General features: G+C 39.9%; 2 protein-coding genes across 11 annotated transcripts in view; one reads left to right on the top strand and one right to left on the bottom strand.

Annotated features, from left to right (window-relative positions):
- The window catches only part of sh2b3 (SH2B adaptor protein 3), a 67,982-nt gene extending 65,266 nt beyond the window's left edge, over positions 1-2,716 (top strand). For all 3 annotated transcript variants that reach the window (XM_042487671.1, XM_042487672.1, XM_042487673.1), the window contains exons 6-8: positions 106-320; positions 633-810; positions 1,449-2,716. In XM_042487671.1, coding sequence (XP_042343605.1) covers positions 106-320; positions 633-810; positions 1,449-1,819 — 764 coding nt within the window. In that variant the 3' untranslated portion in view covers positions 1,820-2,716. The remainder of the gene's footprint in view (positions 1-105; positions 321-632; positions 811-1,448) is intronic.
- A 5,880-nt stretch (positions 2,717-8,596) lies between these two features.
- atxn2 (ataxin 2) overlaps positions 8,597-21,138 on the bottom strand; it is a 31,225-nt gene continuing 18,683 nt past the window's right edge. For 3 of the 8 annotated variants that reach the window (XM_042487663.1, XM_042487669.1, XM_042487665.1), the window contains 10 exons: positions 21,068-21,131; positions 20,802-20,948; positions 20,063-20,080; positions 19,350-19,425; positions 17,923-18,116; positions 15,774-15,900; positions 14,821-15,012; positions 14,518-14,729; positions 12,662-12,839; positions 8,597-8,934 (listed from right to left, as the gene is read on the bottom strand). In XM_042487663.1, the coding sequence (XP_042343597.1) occupies positions 8,906-8,934; positions 12,662-12,839; positions 14,518-14,729; positions 14,821-15,012; positions 15,774-15,900; positions 17,923-18,116; positions 19,350-19,425; positions 20,063-20,080; positions 20,802-20,948; positions 21,068-21,131 (1,237 nt within the window). In that variant the 3' untranslated portion in view covers positions 8,597-8,905. The remainder of the gene's footprint in view (positions 8,935-12,661; positions 12,840-14,517; positions 14,730-14,820; positions 15,013-15,773; positions 15,901-17,922; positions 18,117-19,349; positions 19,426-20,062; positions 20,081-20,801; positions 20,949-21,067; positions 21,132-21,138) is intronic. The other 5 variants (XM_042487664.1, XM_042487670.1, XM_042487666.1 and 2 more) reach the window with 3 other exon arrangements.

Here is a 21,138-nt window from a genome sequence, read left to right as displayed (position 1 = left end):
AAAACATTGCTCAGGTTTCAAAGAGTTAATATGAAAGTATTGATTAGACTAGCTGTATGATATATAAAAATCAAACCATTTTATTTTTCCGTTTCTCCGCTCTAGGCCCTGCTACCTTCACCCTGCCCGAGCTTGCTGTCCAGAAGGCCGATCACTTCCTGTTCTCCTACCCCTGGTTCCACGGGCCCATCTCCCGCGTTAAGGCCGCCCACCTGGTTCAGAGCTCTGGACCGGAGGGACACGGAGTGTTTCTGGTCCGACAGAGCGAGACACGAAGAGGAGACTACGTCCTCACGTTCAACTACCAGGGTAAAGCAAAGGTACGTCTCCTCACATCGTTTACACCAACACTTTACTTCACAATCTGAAGTGGTTAACCAAAAAATGTAGTAATATGAACCCACATTGTTCCTATTTTCACCTGCTCACGTCAAACTGGTGACAACCTCGTTTCTTCACATTGGTAAATATTTGAATGAGGAAGAGTTATACAGACACGCAAAAAAGTGTGAATGCTGCCCTGCAGGAAAAAGCAAAAAACAGATCATGCTCTGACTCGAACTGTATAAAAATGTCTTTTCTTGATGTTTTTCTGAGCTCACGCCTCTGTGTCTCCGTCTCTGTCTCTGCAGCACCTGCGCCTCTCGCTAACAGAATGGGGTCAGTGCAGGGTGCAACACCTGCGCTTTCCCTCTGTTATGGACATGCTCAGCCACTTCCGCCTCTTCCCAATCCCGTTAGAGTGTGGAGCCGCCGGTGCCGTCACACTGTCCAGCTTTGTAGTGGCGGGCTCCAGCCCTCCATCACAGGGTGAGACTCTGCCACTCTGTTTACCTCATTGACTGTTTGGGTTTTAGTTTGGGTTTGGGTCAGTTTTAGAGATGTTGATATGTTCTCAGATTTCAGCAAGTAAGTTAAGTTTGAAACCTGAGCACTTGATTTCTTTCAAAATCAAGGGAGGAAGGCAATAAGCAATGTAAGAAGAAATTTCCCAAAAATTGGCAAGAAATTAGTAAAAAGGAAAGGAAAACAAAAAAAGACATTTAAAAAAATAAACCAAAATAAGGACATTTTTATTTTTTCCCTTGACATTTCCCCTAGCTTTTAAAAAAAAAATAATTTTCTAAATTTAGCAATTTTTCAAGTACTTTGTGGAACATTTTTTACCTTTCTTGCCTTTTGTCCCATGTTTTTGAGATCAATCACACCATTTGCTCAGGGTTCAAAGGTTTAAATACTTGTGAAAGGCATCTGAAAGCCGCACAAGGAAAGTGATGTCACTCCAGGTTTCAAAGAGTTAATATTTCCAAAAGTAATGGAGACTAAAATTACAAAAAAGAAGATTTAGAGTCATCCTTTATTAATGACAATAATGACAATCTCTGTGTTAAGTTCCTGCTTAATGTTAGTTACCAAAACTTTAAATTCCTCTGTTTTTTTAATCTCAGGTCAGCTCTCAGGCGCTCTCCTCGTCCCTTTCTCCCTCCATCGGTGGAGCTCTGAGCCCAGCTTGGCTCACTGCAGTCTGGTCCGCAGCTCCAGTCAGCCCCGCTCCTCCTGCTCCACTAGCACCACCACCAGCACCACTTCCAGTCCCAGCTCTGTGTCCCAGCAGGGAAGCCGCCCTTTCACTCGCACCAACCCCGCCCCTGACCCTCCTCCGCCAGCCCCTGCTCCTCTCCGTCGGAGTGAATCTGTGGGGAGGCGACCCCTGCTGCGCCACCCAAACCCTCACATCCCTCAGCGGGACTCAGACTACGAGCTGGAGCCTGACCGAAGTCGCAAGCGGGCGATAGACAACCAGTACATGTTGCTTTGACCCGCTGACTCCTCCATCATTTCTGACAGACAGCTGTCACCTGTGACACCATCACACACACGTGGTACACACACATTTTGTTACCCAGCTTCACACGTGTGTGAGACTCTCAGAGAGTGCTGATGCTGACGCGATTATAGCAGACTCATGAACATGAGCCAATAAGTCTTTGCCAAAACACACTCACACTCACTCTATCTGTGCCGGGAGTGTGTTTTCCAGCATCAGACACCACAGTGAATGTATTTTTGGGAGTTTTATAATAGGTTTTAATATAATGATTATTCTCCTTTTATTGATGTTGAGGTTCTGTGTGAGAGAGGGAGAGCCACATGGTAGCTGTCCTCGAGCCCGGGCAAAAAAAAAGAAAAAGATTTGAGACATGTTTCTACTCATTTGAATTTAGAGGCGCGCTTGATCAACTTCTTTGGCAAGCTGGTTTAATCAAGTGCTCCTTTAAAAATATTTAAGACATTTACCCTTGACACACAGAAGTTTGTGTGGAGTAAACTCCCATAATTTTACACAAACACAAACGAGAAAGCACTCTTATTTTAGAGTGCCGACATGCTCTATTAGATATTCCTCCTCTTGCGTATTATTATATATTTAAGTGCACAACGCTTTCAGTGCACCTTGGAAACAATGTGTATTTTTTTCTATACACAGATTCTTTTATAGAAAAATTTAAAAAATAAGTAGAAAGGGGAAAACTTGGTTAAAGTCAGCTGGGAAGCTCTTATTAAAAAAAAAAAAAAGTAAAACCTGATACAGAGAACCATAGGAATTATTCACACTTTGCTTTCATCAGCACTGTTCTGTCGCTGTTTGGTGTGTGTGTGTGTGTGTGTGTGTGTGTGTGTGTGTGTGTGTGTGTGTGTGTGTGTGTGTGTGTGTGTGTGTGTGTGTGATAATGGTGAGTCCCAGTACACACTGCTAGCTTTTCCAAAATCAGCATCAAGCGTCTTTGTAGTTTCACAAGTTGCATTTCAAGCGCCAAAGGCTTTATGTGCACAAATGAACTTTTAAGTGAACACAGAAATATTTACATTTTCTGCCACAAAATCAAGGAAAATGGAAAAATATCATAACAATTAAATTTAAAGTCCCACTCAAGACACAAATATACTTAAACTAATAATGATTTTGTTGTTGGTTAACCCACAGAACAGATACAAAACTGGATCAGTCAATCAGATGTATGAGGCAACTTTTTATTTGATGTTTGGTGGCTTGTTTGGTAACTGGCGGTGGCTGACACACTAATCTGACAATAATATCTGTTACGTCAGGTTTTGGTAGACAGTGGAGGGAAGCTGCTCACCACCATGTTTCATCAAAACTTCCACTATGCTAATGCTAACTGCTCTGTGAGAAGTCCGCTCTGCGCTGAGATTTCCGGTTTCTTTGCAGTTGTTGTATTGAAGTCTGCTCCCCTGTCTATATACGTTTACTGTATTAGATGGCGACTGGCTTTTGTATTAGTGACGTACATCATTTAGCTTGTACGTTTACATTAGAGATTTTTGGGAAGTGCAAAAACTCCTCCAGCAGAGTAATGTTAAAAACATCTCTAGAGACAAACTTTGCACAAATACACTCCAGTATTGTCAAGGTCCAACATTTTATGAGACATAAACATTAAAGAAAAAAAATTAAGTGGATGGGACTTACACTATTTTTACCATCTTTTATACCATTGGTATAAAGTCAGGTGTGATAGATGAGCAACCATCAGGAAAGCAGATGATTTAAGCTTTTTCTCTGCTTCTCTCTTCTTCTTTTTACTATAATAATTTCACTCCCTTATATTGATTTTGTGGCATTAAAAGTATTGTGTCAACAAAACGAGCACCACCAAGTGAAATTTTGGACACATAAAGCTCACGCAAGCGGCCATCAGAAAAGGTAAACTTGAAAGGCTTCACTCCAAAGAGCGAGAGGAGGAAACACTTCATCTACACACCAAAAACAAGGACGGACTGAATCACTTGGAGGGTCAAAGCTCTGGAAACTTGGGCCCAGGTTTCAGATGAAATAATCTCACATCAAACCTTAAAGGGCTCCTAAAAAATAGAGATGGAGATGTGATGAAACTCCTGCGAGACAGAGGGACACTGAAGTCACAAAAGTGCCTCTGTAGATACAAACATGTATTTTCTTACAGCTTCTTCAGACTTCGTGATTCTGGGAGTAGCATCATGTCTCCAAACATGCTCTTTCACTCATAGCATTAATTATTTTTCTTAGTATTTTCTGCACAGGTTAACAACTGCAGCCAATAGAAAAAACATGGAGGGACTGGGAAAATAGTATGTTTTTACAGGATATATAATAGAACATCCATGTTTTGAATTAGGGACTTTTTGAGGGAGGTTTCGTCTCAGTCAGCAAAGTGTCCAAATGTGTCCTGACATGTTAAACAGCAGCCATCAGTCTTTATCGTCTAGCTTCATGTTTCTGAGCACTTTAATTTTTATGACCAATCAATAATTTTAGGTGCCTTCAGAGTTTGTCATCATACTTTTACAGGTATACTATGCAGGATTTCTTTTTCCAAAAAAACAGTGTTAAGACTCACACAATAATAGGGCTTATTTTCGTTATCAGTTACCCTTATGGGGTTTTTTTTAGGGCTTATTTTCGTTATCAGTTACCCTTATGGGGTTTTTTTTTTAACGATGAATCAATTAGTTGTTTAAAATGTGAATCACAACTTTCCAGAGACCAAAGTGACGTCTTCAGATTGTTACTTTTGTCCAATCAATAGTCCAAAACCCAAACACTTTTCATTTACTATCGTGAAGAAGAAAAGCAGCAAAAAAAAGAAAGAAAATAACTGAAACAACTGACTGATTATCAAAATAATAGGTGATTAATTTTCTTATGATTGACTAATCGTTTATCAACCACTGGTCGCAGGTCTTAAACGAATGTCATCTGTCATCACTGAGGACCCACGAGAAGTGTGTGTTTTTATCTGCAGAGACTGCCTCTGACTTATTCTTATTTTCTTTTTACCGCACAGAAATCCTGCATCCTGCATATTATGTCCTTTAAAGGTTTAAACCACCAGTTTTAAAGCTGCACCGACTATAACAGGCGTACATCTTTCAACTCACGTGTGAATTTCGTTGTCAAGAGCTGAGATACATACATACAAAGGAACACGTCCAAAAATCCATGAAAGTTGCATGTGAGATGTTTCTTCTCATCCACGACCACGTCTGAATTTCCTCAAAAACACCTAAAGAGCTCATTTGTACACCAAAATGTTTGTGTTTCTGACTCGTAAACCTCGTCTCTCCTCACAGAAAAACACTGAATATCCCAGAAACAGTGACATGTTTTCCTCATAAAATTAGTAGTTTGATGCCACTTTCTGTAATTTTGTTTCAGTAGCTGAAGCTTCTCTTGCATTAGTGACAGGGTGCGTCTTGGAAATAGTTTGCTAGGAATTGTCTGTCTTCTAACTTGCTTTAACACTAACTTAAGCAGTTGATTAGCCTCAGTATTTCTGCGTTTAACATTTGGTTTAGACCTGATTCTCTCTGCGCTCTCTCTCTCCTCCGGTGTTTTATTTTTATAACAGAAATACATAAAATCCGCTGTGATTAACTCCTCTCGTAGCGCAATAAGTCAGCTTTTGTCTACCAAAGGAACATTTTTACAATGGTTGTGTAGTTCTCTTTGATCATGATCAAGACTGACATCTTTAAAATGTTTATAAGGGGAACAAAAACAAGGATGTTTTTGGCAAAAGTACGGTTGGTCTTCCTGCCTTTATGTGCTCGAGTCTAAACAAACCCCTCATCACTTCTCTGTTTTATTTCTGCTAAAGGAAAGCAACGGTAACAACTGTTTTGACTATCAGTCCACTCTCTTTGCTGATTTATATATATTTTTTTACTTTTAGGGAGAATGACTGTGCCTTTGCCAGAAAGCTGCTGTTGCTTTTCCCCTTTTCGAAAGCTCAGGGTGTGATGTGGTGCAGAACTTGTGTAGTGCAATATCAGAGAGACGCTCCCAATTTCACACCTTTTATTTTTTTTAATGTATGAAAGAAGCGATCTGAGGTTTCCAGATGGATAAATTTAGTAAGAATTCAATGTTTGCACCTGCTCATAAGACCGAAGAAAATATATTTGATGAATGCCAAAGTTCCCAGAAAAAAATGCAATATTTAAAACCAGGGCTACCACATTTTCCAACTGCTTTTTGTTTTGTGTCATGGTTCAATCTAATTTCTCTGCAAGAATCGAGTTAACGCTCAAGAAGATCTCTGTATAACTCAGGTGTGTTTAACCGTCAACATCCGCTCCAGCAACACCTTTGGGCTCCCCCGTATGTTTATTTTAAAAATTTCCAGTTGGTGAATGTAATGTGTTCTCAATACTGTTCATCCTGTTTGTTAACTTAGCACTGTAAACATTCCCAATCAACCTGACACCACAACTGCTTTTTAAAACCTGTCATTGTGTTTGCATACTTTTCAGTTAGAAGTATCTAAATTATATTAAATATATATCAACTGTATATTTGACTTTTTGTAAAATAAACCTAACCAAAAAAAAAAGTGACTCACGTGATCAGATTGTGATTTCCGTGTGCAGTCTCTCTGAAGTCTCGGCATCACGTTGATCTCCAAACACCTGCTGAATGAGGTCACAGGTAAATGATGCTGTTTTAAAGGGACAGTTCACCCAAAATTTAGAATCAACATTTTTCCTCTTACCTGTAGTGCTGTTATGTCTGTTGCTGAGTGCTGAGATATCAGCTGTAAAGATGTCTGCCTTCTCTTTAATGTAATGGAGCTAGACAAATGGCACTTTGTGGCGCTTAAAGCGCCACAAAAACGCATTTGAAAAACTTTTTCCAGAAATCACAAAAGATAATCCACAGACCTTGTTGTGAGCAGTTTGATGCAGGAACATATGGTCACTTCTGGCTCCAAAAATCCAAGACATCAAAACTTGAACGGATACTTTTAAACCAGGTCTGTCGCAGCGGTGTGCAGACTGCGTGGAGAGATAAAAAGTTTTAAGGTGTTCCCGAGCTCCCCGGCCGTCAACAAACCAATGAGGGACATCACGGTTATTTCCTGCAGTCTGTGGTTTGGATCTTTACAGTGTGCGTGTTTCTCTGTGCAGTCCTCCCACTGTCTCAGATGATGTCCTTGCCAACTTCATGCAGCCGCAGGCCGACACGGGAGCGCCGTTACCTTGATTAGGCTCACCTGGGCCTTCCAGGCTATAAAAGCTGCTGCGGGTGTTGGCTCGCTCTCTCCCTCCCTTCAGCAGGTATCCGCCCTGCATTAATGCTTTTTGGTTTTGCACCTTCTAGCACCTCCGCAGCACACCTGACACACGTCCATGCATATGTCATATGCATGTCGACTGTTTAATTCGCCCTTTGAAACCTGCATCATTACTTTTCTTGTGCAGCATTAGAACAAGGACATAAACAAGTATTCATCAATTGGGTTGTTTTCTTTTGAAAACACAGAAATAAAGACAATGAGCAACTTGGCAAAAAGTGTTCAGCAAATTGTGAGAAATTATTGGATTTAGAATATTATTATTATGTAAAAGATAGAGCTAGAGAGAGATAAAAAAAGAAGCACATTAAGCAAAAATTTTCCAAGTAATTTCCTTGTTTGTTTTTACCTTCTTTTTTTTTTTTTAAAAAAAAAAAAAAGAAATTCAGTATATTTTTGGTAATTTTGGATTATTGAGTGATTTCTTTTTAAGTTGCTCATTGTCTTCTCCCCGTGTTTTTGAAAGAATCAAACCAATTTGCTAAATAAATCTTTTGTGCAAACACCCTACTTGTCACAATAACAGAGCCAGTTTGTAACTTCACCCAACAGCAAACTGATATTCACCCACACTGTAGAGGCATTATATCTAAAACTCATGTCTACAGCATGATTTCTGACTTTTCTCCACCTATTTAAGTCCAGCGGGACAATTTCTACTCTTTTGTCTCAGACATAATTTTGTACATCCTCAGTGGAACCAGCCACGATACATCGAGTACACTTCATATATTGCCTACCACTACTTTACTGTAATGCAGCCTTTAAAACCAGGAAAAAACACATTTATTACAATATCCAAAATCTACAATATTTACACTTGTATCATGATATTGATGTAATATTTACATATTGCCCTAATGTTAACATGTTCTATAAGAAACCCAAAATACAAGCATGAACCTAAAAACAAGCATAATATAAGAGCTTTGGACAGAACTTTAGTGCCTATGTTCATGTAAAGAAGCACCAGATGCAATGCAACCACAGAGCCATTCAGTTTTTAAAACTTTTTTATTGTTTTTAAATTTTTTTGCTCATTTTTTAAATTATTTATATTATCTACAAAGTAAAAGTTTTAACTTAAAAGTTACATAAGGGTCAGGTGAGAAGTGGGATCTGATCACCTCAGCCATTATAATTTCATAAATAACGTTTCTCCTGTCCTCTCGGCTGCCGAAAACGTGTTTATTTCACAGGAAGCTTCTTGTCATGTTTCGTTTTTAGTTTGGTTAGAAACCTGTCATGTAGTCTGGAAACAAACGCAGCACATAGCAGCAGCAATAAACAGTAAGATTAATACTGTCTAACAGTTGGAAGATTTTTTTTTTCTTCAAAACAAGGTGCAGACAAAATACAAGTTCCAGTTGAATTTTCTTATTCACTCTCACTGATTAGTTTCTCTCATTCTCTCTTTCACTTGGCAAGCTGACTCATGTTGCAATTTGGGACCCCTGTATGTGTGTGTGTGTGTGTGTGTGTGTGTGTGTGTGTGTGTGTGTGTGAACAGGGGCTGAATAAGAGGAGTCTTGCCCATTGAAACTCTCTAGCTCGTTAAAACATGTCACTGCATCAACCTGTTAACATTCTCTTATTGCCTAGTCTGGGAGGGAGGGAGGGAGAGAGAAAAGCTGATGTGAAGCATGTCTGGTGAGGATGAGGAAAGAGAGGAGAGGGAGGGCTCTCATTCTCTTCATCGCCTGGTTATGAAGGCTCTGGTTGAGAAGCGGGACACAGAGCGGGTCCCTCGGCTCGCTGGCGCCCTCTATCTACAGCTGCTGCTGATGATGAGGTTGCACTGCAGGGACGAGACAAAATGGGGGAAATGTGAAGTTAATGGATTGTTTACAATTACACAGTAAAGGCTGGGTTCCTGCAGCTTCAAGAAAGGTAGATTTAAGACTATTTTAGCACCACTCAGAATTGAGTTTAAGGCCAATTTTCTAATAACCAAACTTGAAGGGCAATTTTATTTTGCCCAAATACTAATTGTAACATAAAACATGACTTTTGAAAAAAAAAAAAAAAAAAAAGTCAGATTGTCTATGTCGAATGCTGGAAAAACAACCCTTAGAGTGGAACACATGCAAGACAATGAACAAACTACATTATCATTTAGTTTACAGACAGAAGGACGATTTTCTGGGAAGTTTTGTGTTTCTCAACCTGCATGTGAGATTCCACTATTTGGATTCCCACCATGACGAGTTTAAGAAAAAGAATTTCTTAAATTATTTAACAAAAAAAATAGATGTCACCAATTCTTTTGAGAAACAATGCAACAATTTATAAAATCTTACTTCCCATGTATGAGCATTTCTAAGACTTTTGAATACCATTTATGGTCTTATTTTTAGATTAATGAATTCAATGCCGATACTTTTTAAGAATCTACAGGAACCCTGTAAAGGGTAATGTATGCAAAAGATAAAATTTGGGGGGCATTCACTTTATGGGATAGATTCTCATTTTTTAACGTGTCTCTTAAGGTAATAGCAGGGTGTGTGCGGGTATCAGACACTTAAATCTAAGGCTTTTGAAGACCCTTTGAAGACACTTTTTACCCAAATTTAAGACGAATAATCTTTTTCTTAATCAAGTATTGCAGGTAGGTATAAAGGTAAGTAAACATGCTGCCTGTGCAGAGGCAGGTTTTCTGGAGGAATATGGTTACTTCAGTGAATAAACTATATTGTGCAAACAGGTCAGTGCAAGCCTGAACTAAACAGACAGTGTATGTCATGTTTTAGTGGAAGGTAGGAAGGTATTTGTAATATCAGAAATGTGGACTTCACGAAGAAGAACCAAACAAATTTAAACAAAAATGACTCAAAAGACTGATCAATAATCCTTTTTCAAGCATACATGAAAGCTGGACTTTGACATGTACCTGAAAGATTAACCATGAATTTTAGGGAAATTAAATTGTCACTTTTACCATCATACACATATTTTTGCAATTTTTTATATTACTTTAATTTTTAAATGTTTGTTCTTGTCTTGGTTTGGATACTGATTTGATTTGCAGTATTTGTTTTGTATTGTTCCTGTTTTACCAACTACTTTTTTGTTTCTTCTCCACTGAATGAACTACATATTTACATCTTTTCTATCTATTCAATAAACAGATTGTGGAAAAGCTGCAACCCGATGCCCAACACTTGCTGCAGCTGATGAGCTACAAATAAAAGTTGAACTTGCTTCGACTTTTTTCAGCGCTCCAATGATGCTGACACTCAGCAAGCTTTATGTGCATTGTGGCACACGCAGGGCGACGAAATATCATATTAAAATGAGGCACAGACAGTGATCAAAAGCAAAGATACTTTTCTGATTAAATACAAACTTAGATGGCTTTCGGTGCGTTGCTTTGTGGTAAGTAGCAGACACACTCAGCCCTGTCAAGACTTGACTACATTAACAAGCGTCTGAGCGACACATCAGCTGCAACTTGGTGATAATGTAGCCGGCCATGCTGTTACTGCAGTGTGAACAAAGCATAAAGCTTCAGCAGCTTCAGTTCAAAAATTAAGTGGGCCTTTAGCAAGATTCTCTCTTTTTGTTTCGTAAACACTGTCTGGAGAAACAGAGGGAATTACACACCATAAATACAAACTTTGGGCAGTGGATATGGACAGATTGTCAGAGGAGAGTCCACCCACAGCTTCACCTCTTGATAATATCTCGTCAATAAATACTGCCAGCACAAATTAGGCTTTTTTCAGTCTGTTCCTCTGGTGGATGTGATTGTTAGATCCGCTGTGAGATCCAGTTAGCCATCTGGAGTCACAATGGACTCATAAATTGTGGCTGATCAGCATGGACTGTAAATTTCTTCTTACTGGGACTGTCAGGGCTTAATTTTGTCTAATGTAAGGGGTTTGTCTATATTTCAAATAACGACTGCGTCTATCCAGGTCAAACCATCTAACTGACATCTGTATATTTATCACATGAAAATAAAGTAACGAGGGGCATTAATGACCAAGCATTACTGTTCCACATGACGAGAGCGGTTTCAACCACAGGTGCTTTTTGCGTGCACATTTGTTTTCTGTCTCCATCACTAGCACCCACGACTGTTTCTCGTTGTCTGAGTCGACCACACAAGGTAGCCTGAGGGACCTCAAGTTTTACTGCTGCATCTCATTGGCTTGTTCTTTTTGGCAGTTTGTCTAACGGCTCAGACACACCTAACCAACTTTAAAAAACTAGTGGTGACAAAGGCTGACTGCCTCACATCTCCTGTGTCACGGCCAAAAATTGGCACCTGAATACACCGCAACCACAGCCAACAGCCAACTAGTCTGTATTTGTCATTCAAAAAGAGAAACAAGACGACTGATAGGAGGGATTCAAGATGCTAGTTAGCCAGTTTGCACGTTAAATCACCTTTTGTTAAATAAAACCAAAACAAACGCATCTCATTTAACAAGTGTGTTTTCATCTCACATTAGCTGTTTGTTTAGTTTCCTTACTTCTACTTCTCTTATGTGCTGAGTGTAACTACCAATCAGACTTATCTCTCTCAAGCCTCATTCCCACTGCACAAAAAAAACACCCACGAACATCTGGTTTATTAATGCAATCAGCATTCACACCCAGGTCAAATGACTCTGCAGCAGACACGGTTTTTATCGCCTCCAGCTCCGATCGGCTTTGATGGGAACATAACACCCAGATGAACGCAGTAATTTTAGCTCCTTAACTGAAGAGATGCAATGATGTGCTGTCACTAATTACTGTCCTTCTCCTCCTAAAGCAGTGCTAAAAAATCGATCCAAATATATCTGCACCGAGTTTGCAAGGGGGACGAAGAAAAGAAACCACTGAAAGGTTTTCAAAGATCTCTGTTCCTGCTTCTTTCTACTGTTTACTTGTTCTCCTGCACGTCTGTGATGTCGCACAGACAGACCAACAAAGCAACACACACACACACAGGCCAGCTAACAGAAGGGCAGATTCACTCTCCAGAGGTGTTCAGAGGCAGGGAATGCAGCAAATTGCTCATATTTAGCAGGTTTACCCGTGCTTAAAAAACCTGCGTGCACATGCTAATTTTAGCGGTAAAGCAGTATCACTGACGCGGTAGGCTCTGCAGGCTCTGATGCAGATTCAACATGCTGGAAAAAAAAGAGCCACCATCTGTTGTCGTTTTTTGAAAAGACCCAAAATGTAAACTGTATGCAGATTATTTGATTACTATAAGCAAATTATTCAAACAGCATTTGTACAGAAAATCGATCTTTTTGATATAAGAGGTTGATTACGATGTCATGATGTGGATATCTTTTGCATTGTGCAAAAAAATGTATCTTCATTGATCAATTTGACATTTCAGCCAGACTCGTAAAGGGTTAATCACTCAGATGCCTTAATGTGCATGTACACAAGTATAAACAACACCTAGTAAGAAACAATGACAAGCGTATCATGCAGATCCCTTTACTTAAGAGGGGGAAAAATAGTGCATATATCCCTGACTCCACCCGGCTGGAGTGTGCTAGTTAATAAAATAAACTTACCTTGTGGATGTGCCAGGTAGGAGAAATGTGTGGTGGAGGAAACGGGAATGGGGTTGAGGGCAGTCTGGGGCATGGGAGGCTGCGGACCCCCTGGAGGACCCTGGGTAGCCATAAGCATCATCGTGGGATGGGTCTGTGCCGGGTGGTGAGACTGCACTATACCAGACTGCATATGGGCCTGCGTGTGACAGAAAGTGTTAAAGTGTGTGCGACAGCAAGAGCAAAAGTGAGAACGCCAGTGAGAGACAAACAGTCAAGTTAATAATAAAAAAAAAAGACGAGCATCGAGGCCACAACATTCACAGCTCCTGTCTGTGTGTTACTGACGGCAGCAGCATGAATGGAAACTGTGGTTAAGACCTGTGGACAATTTCTGTGTGTGGATGACAAAATAAAGCATGACGCACACCATCCCTCTGGTGATAAATAAAATGATAAATAATCTCTGTTCAAACGACAAATTGAACTGCAGAACTCAACAACATCAATCCATCAAATACAGTAAGAACAAGTCTGCAGGCATTCTGCTCATTTTTAACCACAGGCAGAAAGATGCATTGTTACTATTTAAAAGCTCTGTAAGGAATTTTGGTTTTAGGTAACAACATAAATATATTGTTTGAAATATTTTTCAATGCCAACAAATGTACAATTGTTAAAAAGGTCAATAGTTTGACAAATAAAAGTGTTTTCTCTTTATAAATTTAGATACAATCAATATTTGTCTCATGTTTGTGCAGCAAGAGTCAGAAGACAATTAGCCAGCTAAGCGTGACACAAGAAGCAGAGAGAAGTGACAAGTCTGGCTCTCTTTAAACTTAGCTCACTAATTAACAGGTTGTATCTGATTTGTTCAATACATACACAGAGAGAAATGTAAAAAAAAAAAAAGAAGAAGTGATTTTTGTGTTTTTAAAAGGAAGTTAGTGCTACTTTTTGTGTTCCCACATGCTGTGCAATAATATTTGTATACTTGAAAAAAGACACTGACGCTTTTAGTCACCTCTCTGTTAGCTCTGCTTAGTTTGTGCTAAATGTATGCTCGTGTCTATTCTGCAAAGGTGGGTGGTGCTTTTTGTGGTTGGCTTTCGTCAGGGTGGGTTCCACAACCAGGAACCACTGATTCCCGGAGCCATCCGGAAACTTGGACAATTATAAAGCAGCAGCCAAAATTGTAAGAAAACACAAAAAAACGACTAAAACACAGTGTACAGGTTAAAGGAACTGATGGGGGCACATTTCACTGAAGTTTCACCTAATATAGTTTCCATGTGACAAATAAATGACTGATTAATATTTCTACATTTTTTCGACAAAAATACAACACACCATGTGTTTATTAAAATTATCATGTGTAAATATTAATAATGGACATACAGCATCTGTATAATAAATGTTTTTATAATATATAGATATATTTTTTATTATTTAATTGAATCCGTTTTTGTCCGATTTTTATCCTCATTTATAACTCAATCACTTTTTTTCCCTTTTTCTCTTCTGATTCTTGAGTGGCTATGAATTCCACAATGTGGGATTAATAAAGTCTCATTTTAGCAAATAATAGTTTATAAATCTGTACAGCATTTTTGTGCAGCAGCTCTGTCTGTAGCGTGGATTACAGAACACAGTCAATGAACTTAGGTTCTGGTATACAGGCTCTCTGTACAGGCACTAAGGCAAAATACCTGACAAACTCACCGAAATGGCAAGACTGTACAGAATCTCTATGTACGCCTGTTTGTTAAGAAATAGTTGTGCTACTTGTTGTCAGATTTTCACTTCTGTCTATGTTCAGATTAAACAAAGATACAATGCTCCAAGTAGTTAGACATAAGCCAAAGGCTGTGACCTACCTGCTGCACGTGTGCCATGTGGTTGTGGTTGTAGCCGTGCTGCACCTGCTGCGGGTGGATATAGACCGTCTGCTGGGCAGAAGGGAACGATGCCTGGGGAGACTGAGGATTGGGCCCCGGGGTCATGGAGGGGGGAGTGGGGGCCAAGGCAGAGTACATCTGCTGCTGCGGGGCCTGGTTGGCCAGGTGGAGGGCCTGGGCTGCTGCTGCCGCTACGACACACAAATACACACTAATAGAGACACAAAACTACTATACAACAGTACTGCAGTGCTCTGTTTGAAACAAGGCAGGACAGGTCACCTGCTGCTGCCTGTGGGTGCTGTGGGTGCTGGACTGGGCTGGCAGCTGGGTGGTTAGGAGGACCTCCATGTTGTGGGGGACCACCCTGCTGGCCTTGGCCTGTAGGCGTGGCAGAAGGCTGGGGGTGCTGCGCGTGAGGGTGCAAGGTGGCGCTGGGATGGGGGTACTGCTGAGGCATTGGCCCTGGAGACACTGTGAGACACCAGTCAGTTTAACACTTTAACATTCCTTTGACATACTTCATAAATATGGTAATTTAGTACATTTCTTTTAGACAAGTTGGAAAACCTAGTTGGAACAAATCAACTTGTATGAGTTGTAAACTTAGAAACTTGTGTTTATAATTATGGCAATAAAGGTTAAATTACCTTATCTCTGAATAAAGTTTTTCACATTATTTAAAAGGAATTTTGAGGTGTTCTGTAGCGTTACTATAATTATAAACACATGGGGTTTTTTTTTTTAGCTTTTATTGCCTTTAATTGACAGGACAGTGTGAGCGTGAAAGGGGGAGAAAGAGCGGGGAGACATGCAGCAAAGGGCCGAGGCCAGACTTGAACCCGCGGCCACTGCGGCGAGGACACAGCCTCTGTACATGGGGTGCCGCTCTATCCACTGAGCCACCGGGCGCCCCATGAACACGTTTTTAGGTTAATTACTAGGAAAAATTGCACTGGTCCAAAAACTTTCCGCTTTATTTAAAAGGAATTTTAAAGTGTTAAAGTGTTATGACCTTTTCTTGTCATTTTTAGTATTAGGCGATTTCTGCATTAAGATTATTCGTCCATTGAAATGAACAGAAAAAAACGTGACTACAAGTAAAAATTAAATTGGTCTGACAAAATTTCCACTTTATTTAAAAGGAATTTTAAAGTGTGATGTAAGGGTGAAAGGTATGAAAACACATTCTGGCGCAGTGCATGTGAGCATACACACACGGTGTGCTGACGTACCATACATGGTGTGTGTCTGCTCTGGGTACTGTGTAGTTGAGGAAGAGACGAGGGTGGGTTGGCCGTGTGTGGGAGGCGCCATCATCCTGGCACTGCCCTGCATTACTGGACTGAACACATGCTGCGCCTGGAAGACACATGAGGACAGAAGACAACATCAGCATCAGAGTCCGTGTGTGTAACTCAGTCATTTGAGCATGGTTTTGTCCTTGCCTATGGCTCCGTATTAGTGATGCAGACTATAATGAGGCATCCAGCATCAAATACTGAAAACATCAAGTACCAAAAAATGATATTAAACACCTGGTTTGATCAAATATTTCCTGATTAAATTCAAATGTTGCCATTTTTAGACGGTATTTTATCACAGCAATGTTCATGTGTGACTGTGTGTCAAGACAATATGCAACATCTACGGAGGATGGCTCCTTCAGCTTAGGCTGCTACCCCCGCGACCTGACCCCGGATAAGCGGTAGACAGTGGATGGATGGATAGCTTCTTCAGTGATGTTGATACGTTTTTGATGCAGTCAGTCCCAGGGACCCACGCGTGGTCATTTGAGTGAGTCCTACAGGGTTCACACCCATTTTCATGGACAAAATTTCAAAACTTTTCCATGACTTTTGAATGAGGGGCTGAGAGAGAGCGACAGAGCGAGAAACCTATGGATGGTAAACGAAACGTCACATACTGACACATTAAAGCCAAATTATGCCGACAGAAACAAGTTATCCACAGAAAATGACTGAAACAATTTCATTCCACTCAACAAATCCCATGACTTTTCCAAAACTTTCAATAATTTTTACTAATTACATGACTTTTTCAGACCTGCAAAAGGTGATTGAGAGATTCCATGACCTTTCAAGGTTCTCCATGACTGTGAGAAACCTGGTCCTAGGGAAACTGAGTGGCTGCATGATTATGGCCAAAATGATCATTTTCACGTTATGGTACATTCCTAAGGTTCTTTCTCGCAGTGCACCTCCTAAAAACAGAATATAAATACAACTGTACCAAAACTTTATACTAAAAATTAAATCAACAGAGTTCTGCTTTGAATTTTTTCACCTGAATTCACTGCACCTCATGGCAAATTATAAAAACAACTGCACCTAAAATATAACCTAAGTAGAAATAAATATGCTGTGACAGAATACAACCAATTGAAAACAGTTTATTGTACAAACATCTAATGCAGTCACAGCTGCATGTGACTGCATTAATTATGTTCATCTGTCTTTGGAGCTAGATGGATACAGTGAAGCACTGTGCAGCGTCACTGTTATGGATTTTGGAGTCAACCCTGGACAAGGACAAGGATTCAATGACGCAATGCAAAGTAACATTAGTGACGGTCGGGCAGGTGATGAATCTGTGCAAAGCACTGGAATGAAAACAATGACACATCACCGATAGCACGATTGTAATATTCAAAACACAAGATTCATCAGTGGTGTCTGTGACAAAAGAAATACTTTCAAAATAACACGAGATGCCATAGTTTCTATGATTTCAACATGGATGTGCTGTTCACAATGTAGTATTGTAAGAGAAAATAATAGGGTGCCATGCCCCAACACATCGACTGTGAGTTTACTGCATCTTTTTGTGAATGTCAGGGACAAAGATCGCATACCTAGCAACATCAATGCTTCTTTAAAAAAAGATACCGTAGGAAAACCTGCATACATCTCTCATAAGTGTTTTAATACCTAATTAAGTTGTTTTCAGTTTAATCTAATCTCTTTTTCCCTCCCTCTTTCATTATCTCATCCTATTTCTCCCACTTAATTGTATAGTAAGTTTTATTAATGTTAACGGCAATAAAGCTAAATGAAATTCCATCACTTTTTAATATGTGGTCATTATGTTTCCCTTTAACACCCTGAAGCCAGTCTCCTAACTGCCTCTTTGTTCCTGCACTTGTTCTGTCACAGCCTGCTTTCAAACAGGTAACAGCACTCCAGATATCAGATGTGAAGACAAACTGGCATGTTGTCAAGCTGCTGGACCGCAGGCATCTGTCAGACTAATGGCTTAGTGGTGAACAGCTGGGAGAGATAGAGACTGGCAGCACTAGCTGACAGTACCAGAATCGCTGTAATGGTTACATGTGGCGCCTGCTGGGCTGAATGAACTGCTTACCTGTGACTGGTAATGCGTCATCTGCTGGACCAGCGGCTGACTGGTGAACTGCTGAGGGCTGCAGGTGAAGTACTGAGCAGAGTAGGCGGGGCTCGGTGCTACTATAGGGGGTCCTGCAGCCGTCGCCGGGTGCATCATGGTGGGCGTGCCTTGTGGGTGGTGCTGGTCTGACCTCTGCTGGGGCATGTTGGGTACTGGAAAGTCATGAGGATATTTCATGGGGAAGAAGTTTTGTTTAATATTGATAAATCTGAACGAAGCAGAATTGTGGAGGAGTTTTAAAAAAAAAAAAAAAAAAAAAAAAAAAGGGTACTGCTGGTTTTGTAGCAACCGAATTGTCCAGAATGTAATACAACTGGTGATAAGAAAAATAGCCGTTTTTTAAAAAATATGGTTACATTTGGAGAAATTTATGAAGAGAAGTAAAACTTGATCAAAAACATCCAATGTAACGTATGTCTTTTTTTAAACCAATTAAAGTCTTTGCTTGATGCATGCCATAGATTACACATTCATCCAGCTCATCCAAATTAGCAGCAACTCTTTCTTTATTCAGTTTAACAGTTCTTTGCACTTAAAACATAATGCTACTCTATGTTAAAGATAACTTTTATGAAAATAACATCTGTCATATTTGATCAAACTCTCACTGCATCCACACACTAGCGTCAGTGCAAGAGACGGAAAACGAAAAAAACTAAGATCTTTCTTATGCTTCCTGTAGCATCTGATATAATCCACAGCACATGAACGAACCCAATCAATCATAGAAGAGGATTCTGTAACGCAGCTGTCCATCACATCAATCGCTGCTCATAAATTGCGTTCAAACTGTCAAACTAGGCAACGCTGGACAAAAATGAGTCCAGATTCTGTTACTGCATTGCTTATTTCTTACCTCACGTATTTGAACATATTTTACTGTACCGTTTAGCTGTAAAATGCGAAAGTTGATGTGACTTTCTCAGCAGAAGGTCTCTCCTCTCTATCCCCTATGTTGCTGCCTATATGTCCACGCAGCTCCTTTTATCAAAGAGTGGCATAAAAGTCAAGAGCACTCACTCGGCAGTAAAATCTGAGGATCAAAAAATCTCCTGAAGTACATTGCACAGAAAAAAAAACCGACTGCTCGACTTGAAGCAAGCTCAGTCAACTTACGGGTCTCCGACTGATGATTTTAATCTCCGAGTTTCAAGGCGTTTTACCAACTGTAGCTTTAATGTGACCACTAATGGACCAGAATTTGCTACATTCAACAAAAAAAAAATCAGCTGATCCTCAAATATAATATGATTACAAACATAATATATAAAAAAGGTCTTACATTAGGGCCAATACAGTATTTTTTACACCAGATTTAGCTTCAGAGAAACAGCAAGAGAGGTGCGGGTTGGAGGGAAATGAGAGAAAGCAGTGGTTATTCTCACCTTTACCTGGTCTGTAGGGTTTAGACTGGCTGACTGTCATATGAGGCATCTGAACCTGGTACATAGCTGCTGGAGACTGGAGTGAGGAGGGGCATGAGGATGGCAGATGAAGAAAACAAGTTTATACTCAAACTTAAGAATAATTTCTACAAGAATAAAAAACAGCCCTCAACTAAAAACAGGTGAAATTTTGTGTGGGACTATTCTAAAAATCGATCTGTTGGGGTGGACCCCAACTATTAGATTTAGAAGCTAATCCCTCACAGAAGACATACAAAAACATTTTAAAAACACATATACACGTGAGATTGTGGGAATTATCTCTTACCTGGGGCCACATGCATTTTCTATTCCTGTCTATTATTGGCCAGATAAAAGGTGTTTAACAACTATGACTCAAATGCTGCTGACTCAAATCTTCCATTCCTTAACTCTTTAACATTATAGACCATGCATTTCTTTTACAAACAGTACTGCAGCAAAACAAAGAGGCACCAACTCCTATTAGCTTACAGCCATTTGTCTGGTAAACCGATGAAGCCAATAGAAATAAGATGAAGTTATAAGTCCATCTGTGATGACAGTTTAAGATGAATTGCAATAAGAAGTTGGCAAACCAACATCTGATGGCATTAATTCAACAAGCAAGCAAAACATCTCAGTACTGATTGGGCTTTAAAAAAAAAACAAAAGGATTTAAAAAATTCACAAACCTTCCATATTATGCTTTTCTAATGGAGCGAGAGACAGAGGAGGAGGGGGAGAAAAGGAAAAAAGAGCCACTCTTTAGTTGTTCACCAAGGTACTTTATCGCTTACACGTGTCTGATGTTGGATCACCAAGTTTTTCTTAAAGCAACACAGGAAAAATATATAGATTTACGACTACAAATGTAACAGCTTTCATCAACAATATGCTTAAATCCTCTTATAAGTGCTTTAAGAGTGCTTAAAAAATTCTTTTGACATCATATTGTATACAAATGTCATATATTTCCTCCTTTCTTTAAACATATGAAGCTTGTTAACCCAAATATTTAGCTAAACATGTTACAGATAATTCAGCAAAAAGAATTCAGATCAATAACAGAGTCTGGAAGATGAAAGAGGGAAGAAAACTAATGACAAGAGGGGGTTAATGTTCTGCAATTAAGATCTACAAAAAAATACAACAAAATGTATAATGCCTATTAAAAATAAAATAAAGAAAGGAAATGGGGGACAGTAATGATGGCAAGCACAAGAGATTAATTAAAGCCAGAAAAAAAAGCAGTAAAAAAGGAAAATGAGGACAAAAATAAGCAGACATGCTGGGAAACCTCATGGTGATGGTTGTTAGTTTTAATGAACTTTGCATTTCATACTAATTCAATGTGACGCTTGAGGTGATCTGCGCTGAAAAAACAAACACATCTGTCTACTGCACATCTCAGCATGCAGGCGTGTGTCTCACCTGCACTCCGGGGCTGACTGGTGTGAGTGGATACATTTGGGGGAAGCAAACTGTCTGACCGTAGACAGTTGGGGGCTGCTGGACCACAATGGAGGGGCTGGGCTGGCCCTGAGGCCGGGGAGGCGTCGGGGTGTTGGCTGGTTTGGGCTGATGAACGAGGATATAAATGGAGACAGACGCAGTCAGAGATATATGAAATGAGTTTTCAAACAATCTCAGTTTGTTGTATTTAAAATGTGTAGTGTGTAGTATCTGCGCACACTGACCTGCGTATTGAACCTGGGTTTGAACTCATTGGCATTTGGGTTCAGAGTTGATTTTCTCACTTGACTGCAGG

Source organism: Plectropomus leopardus, chromosome 6 (assembly GCF_008729295.1).
Source record: "Plectropomus leopardus isolate mb chromosome 6, YSFRI_Pleo_2.0, whole genome shotgun sequence".
NCBI classification, from domain to species: Eukaryota; Metazoa; Chordata; class Actinopteri; order Perciformes; family Serranidae; genus Plectropomus; species Plectropomus leopardus.
Note: the sequence above shows the minus strand (reverse complement) of the source record. Positions and strands in the feature narration are given on the sequence as shown.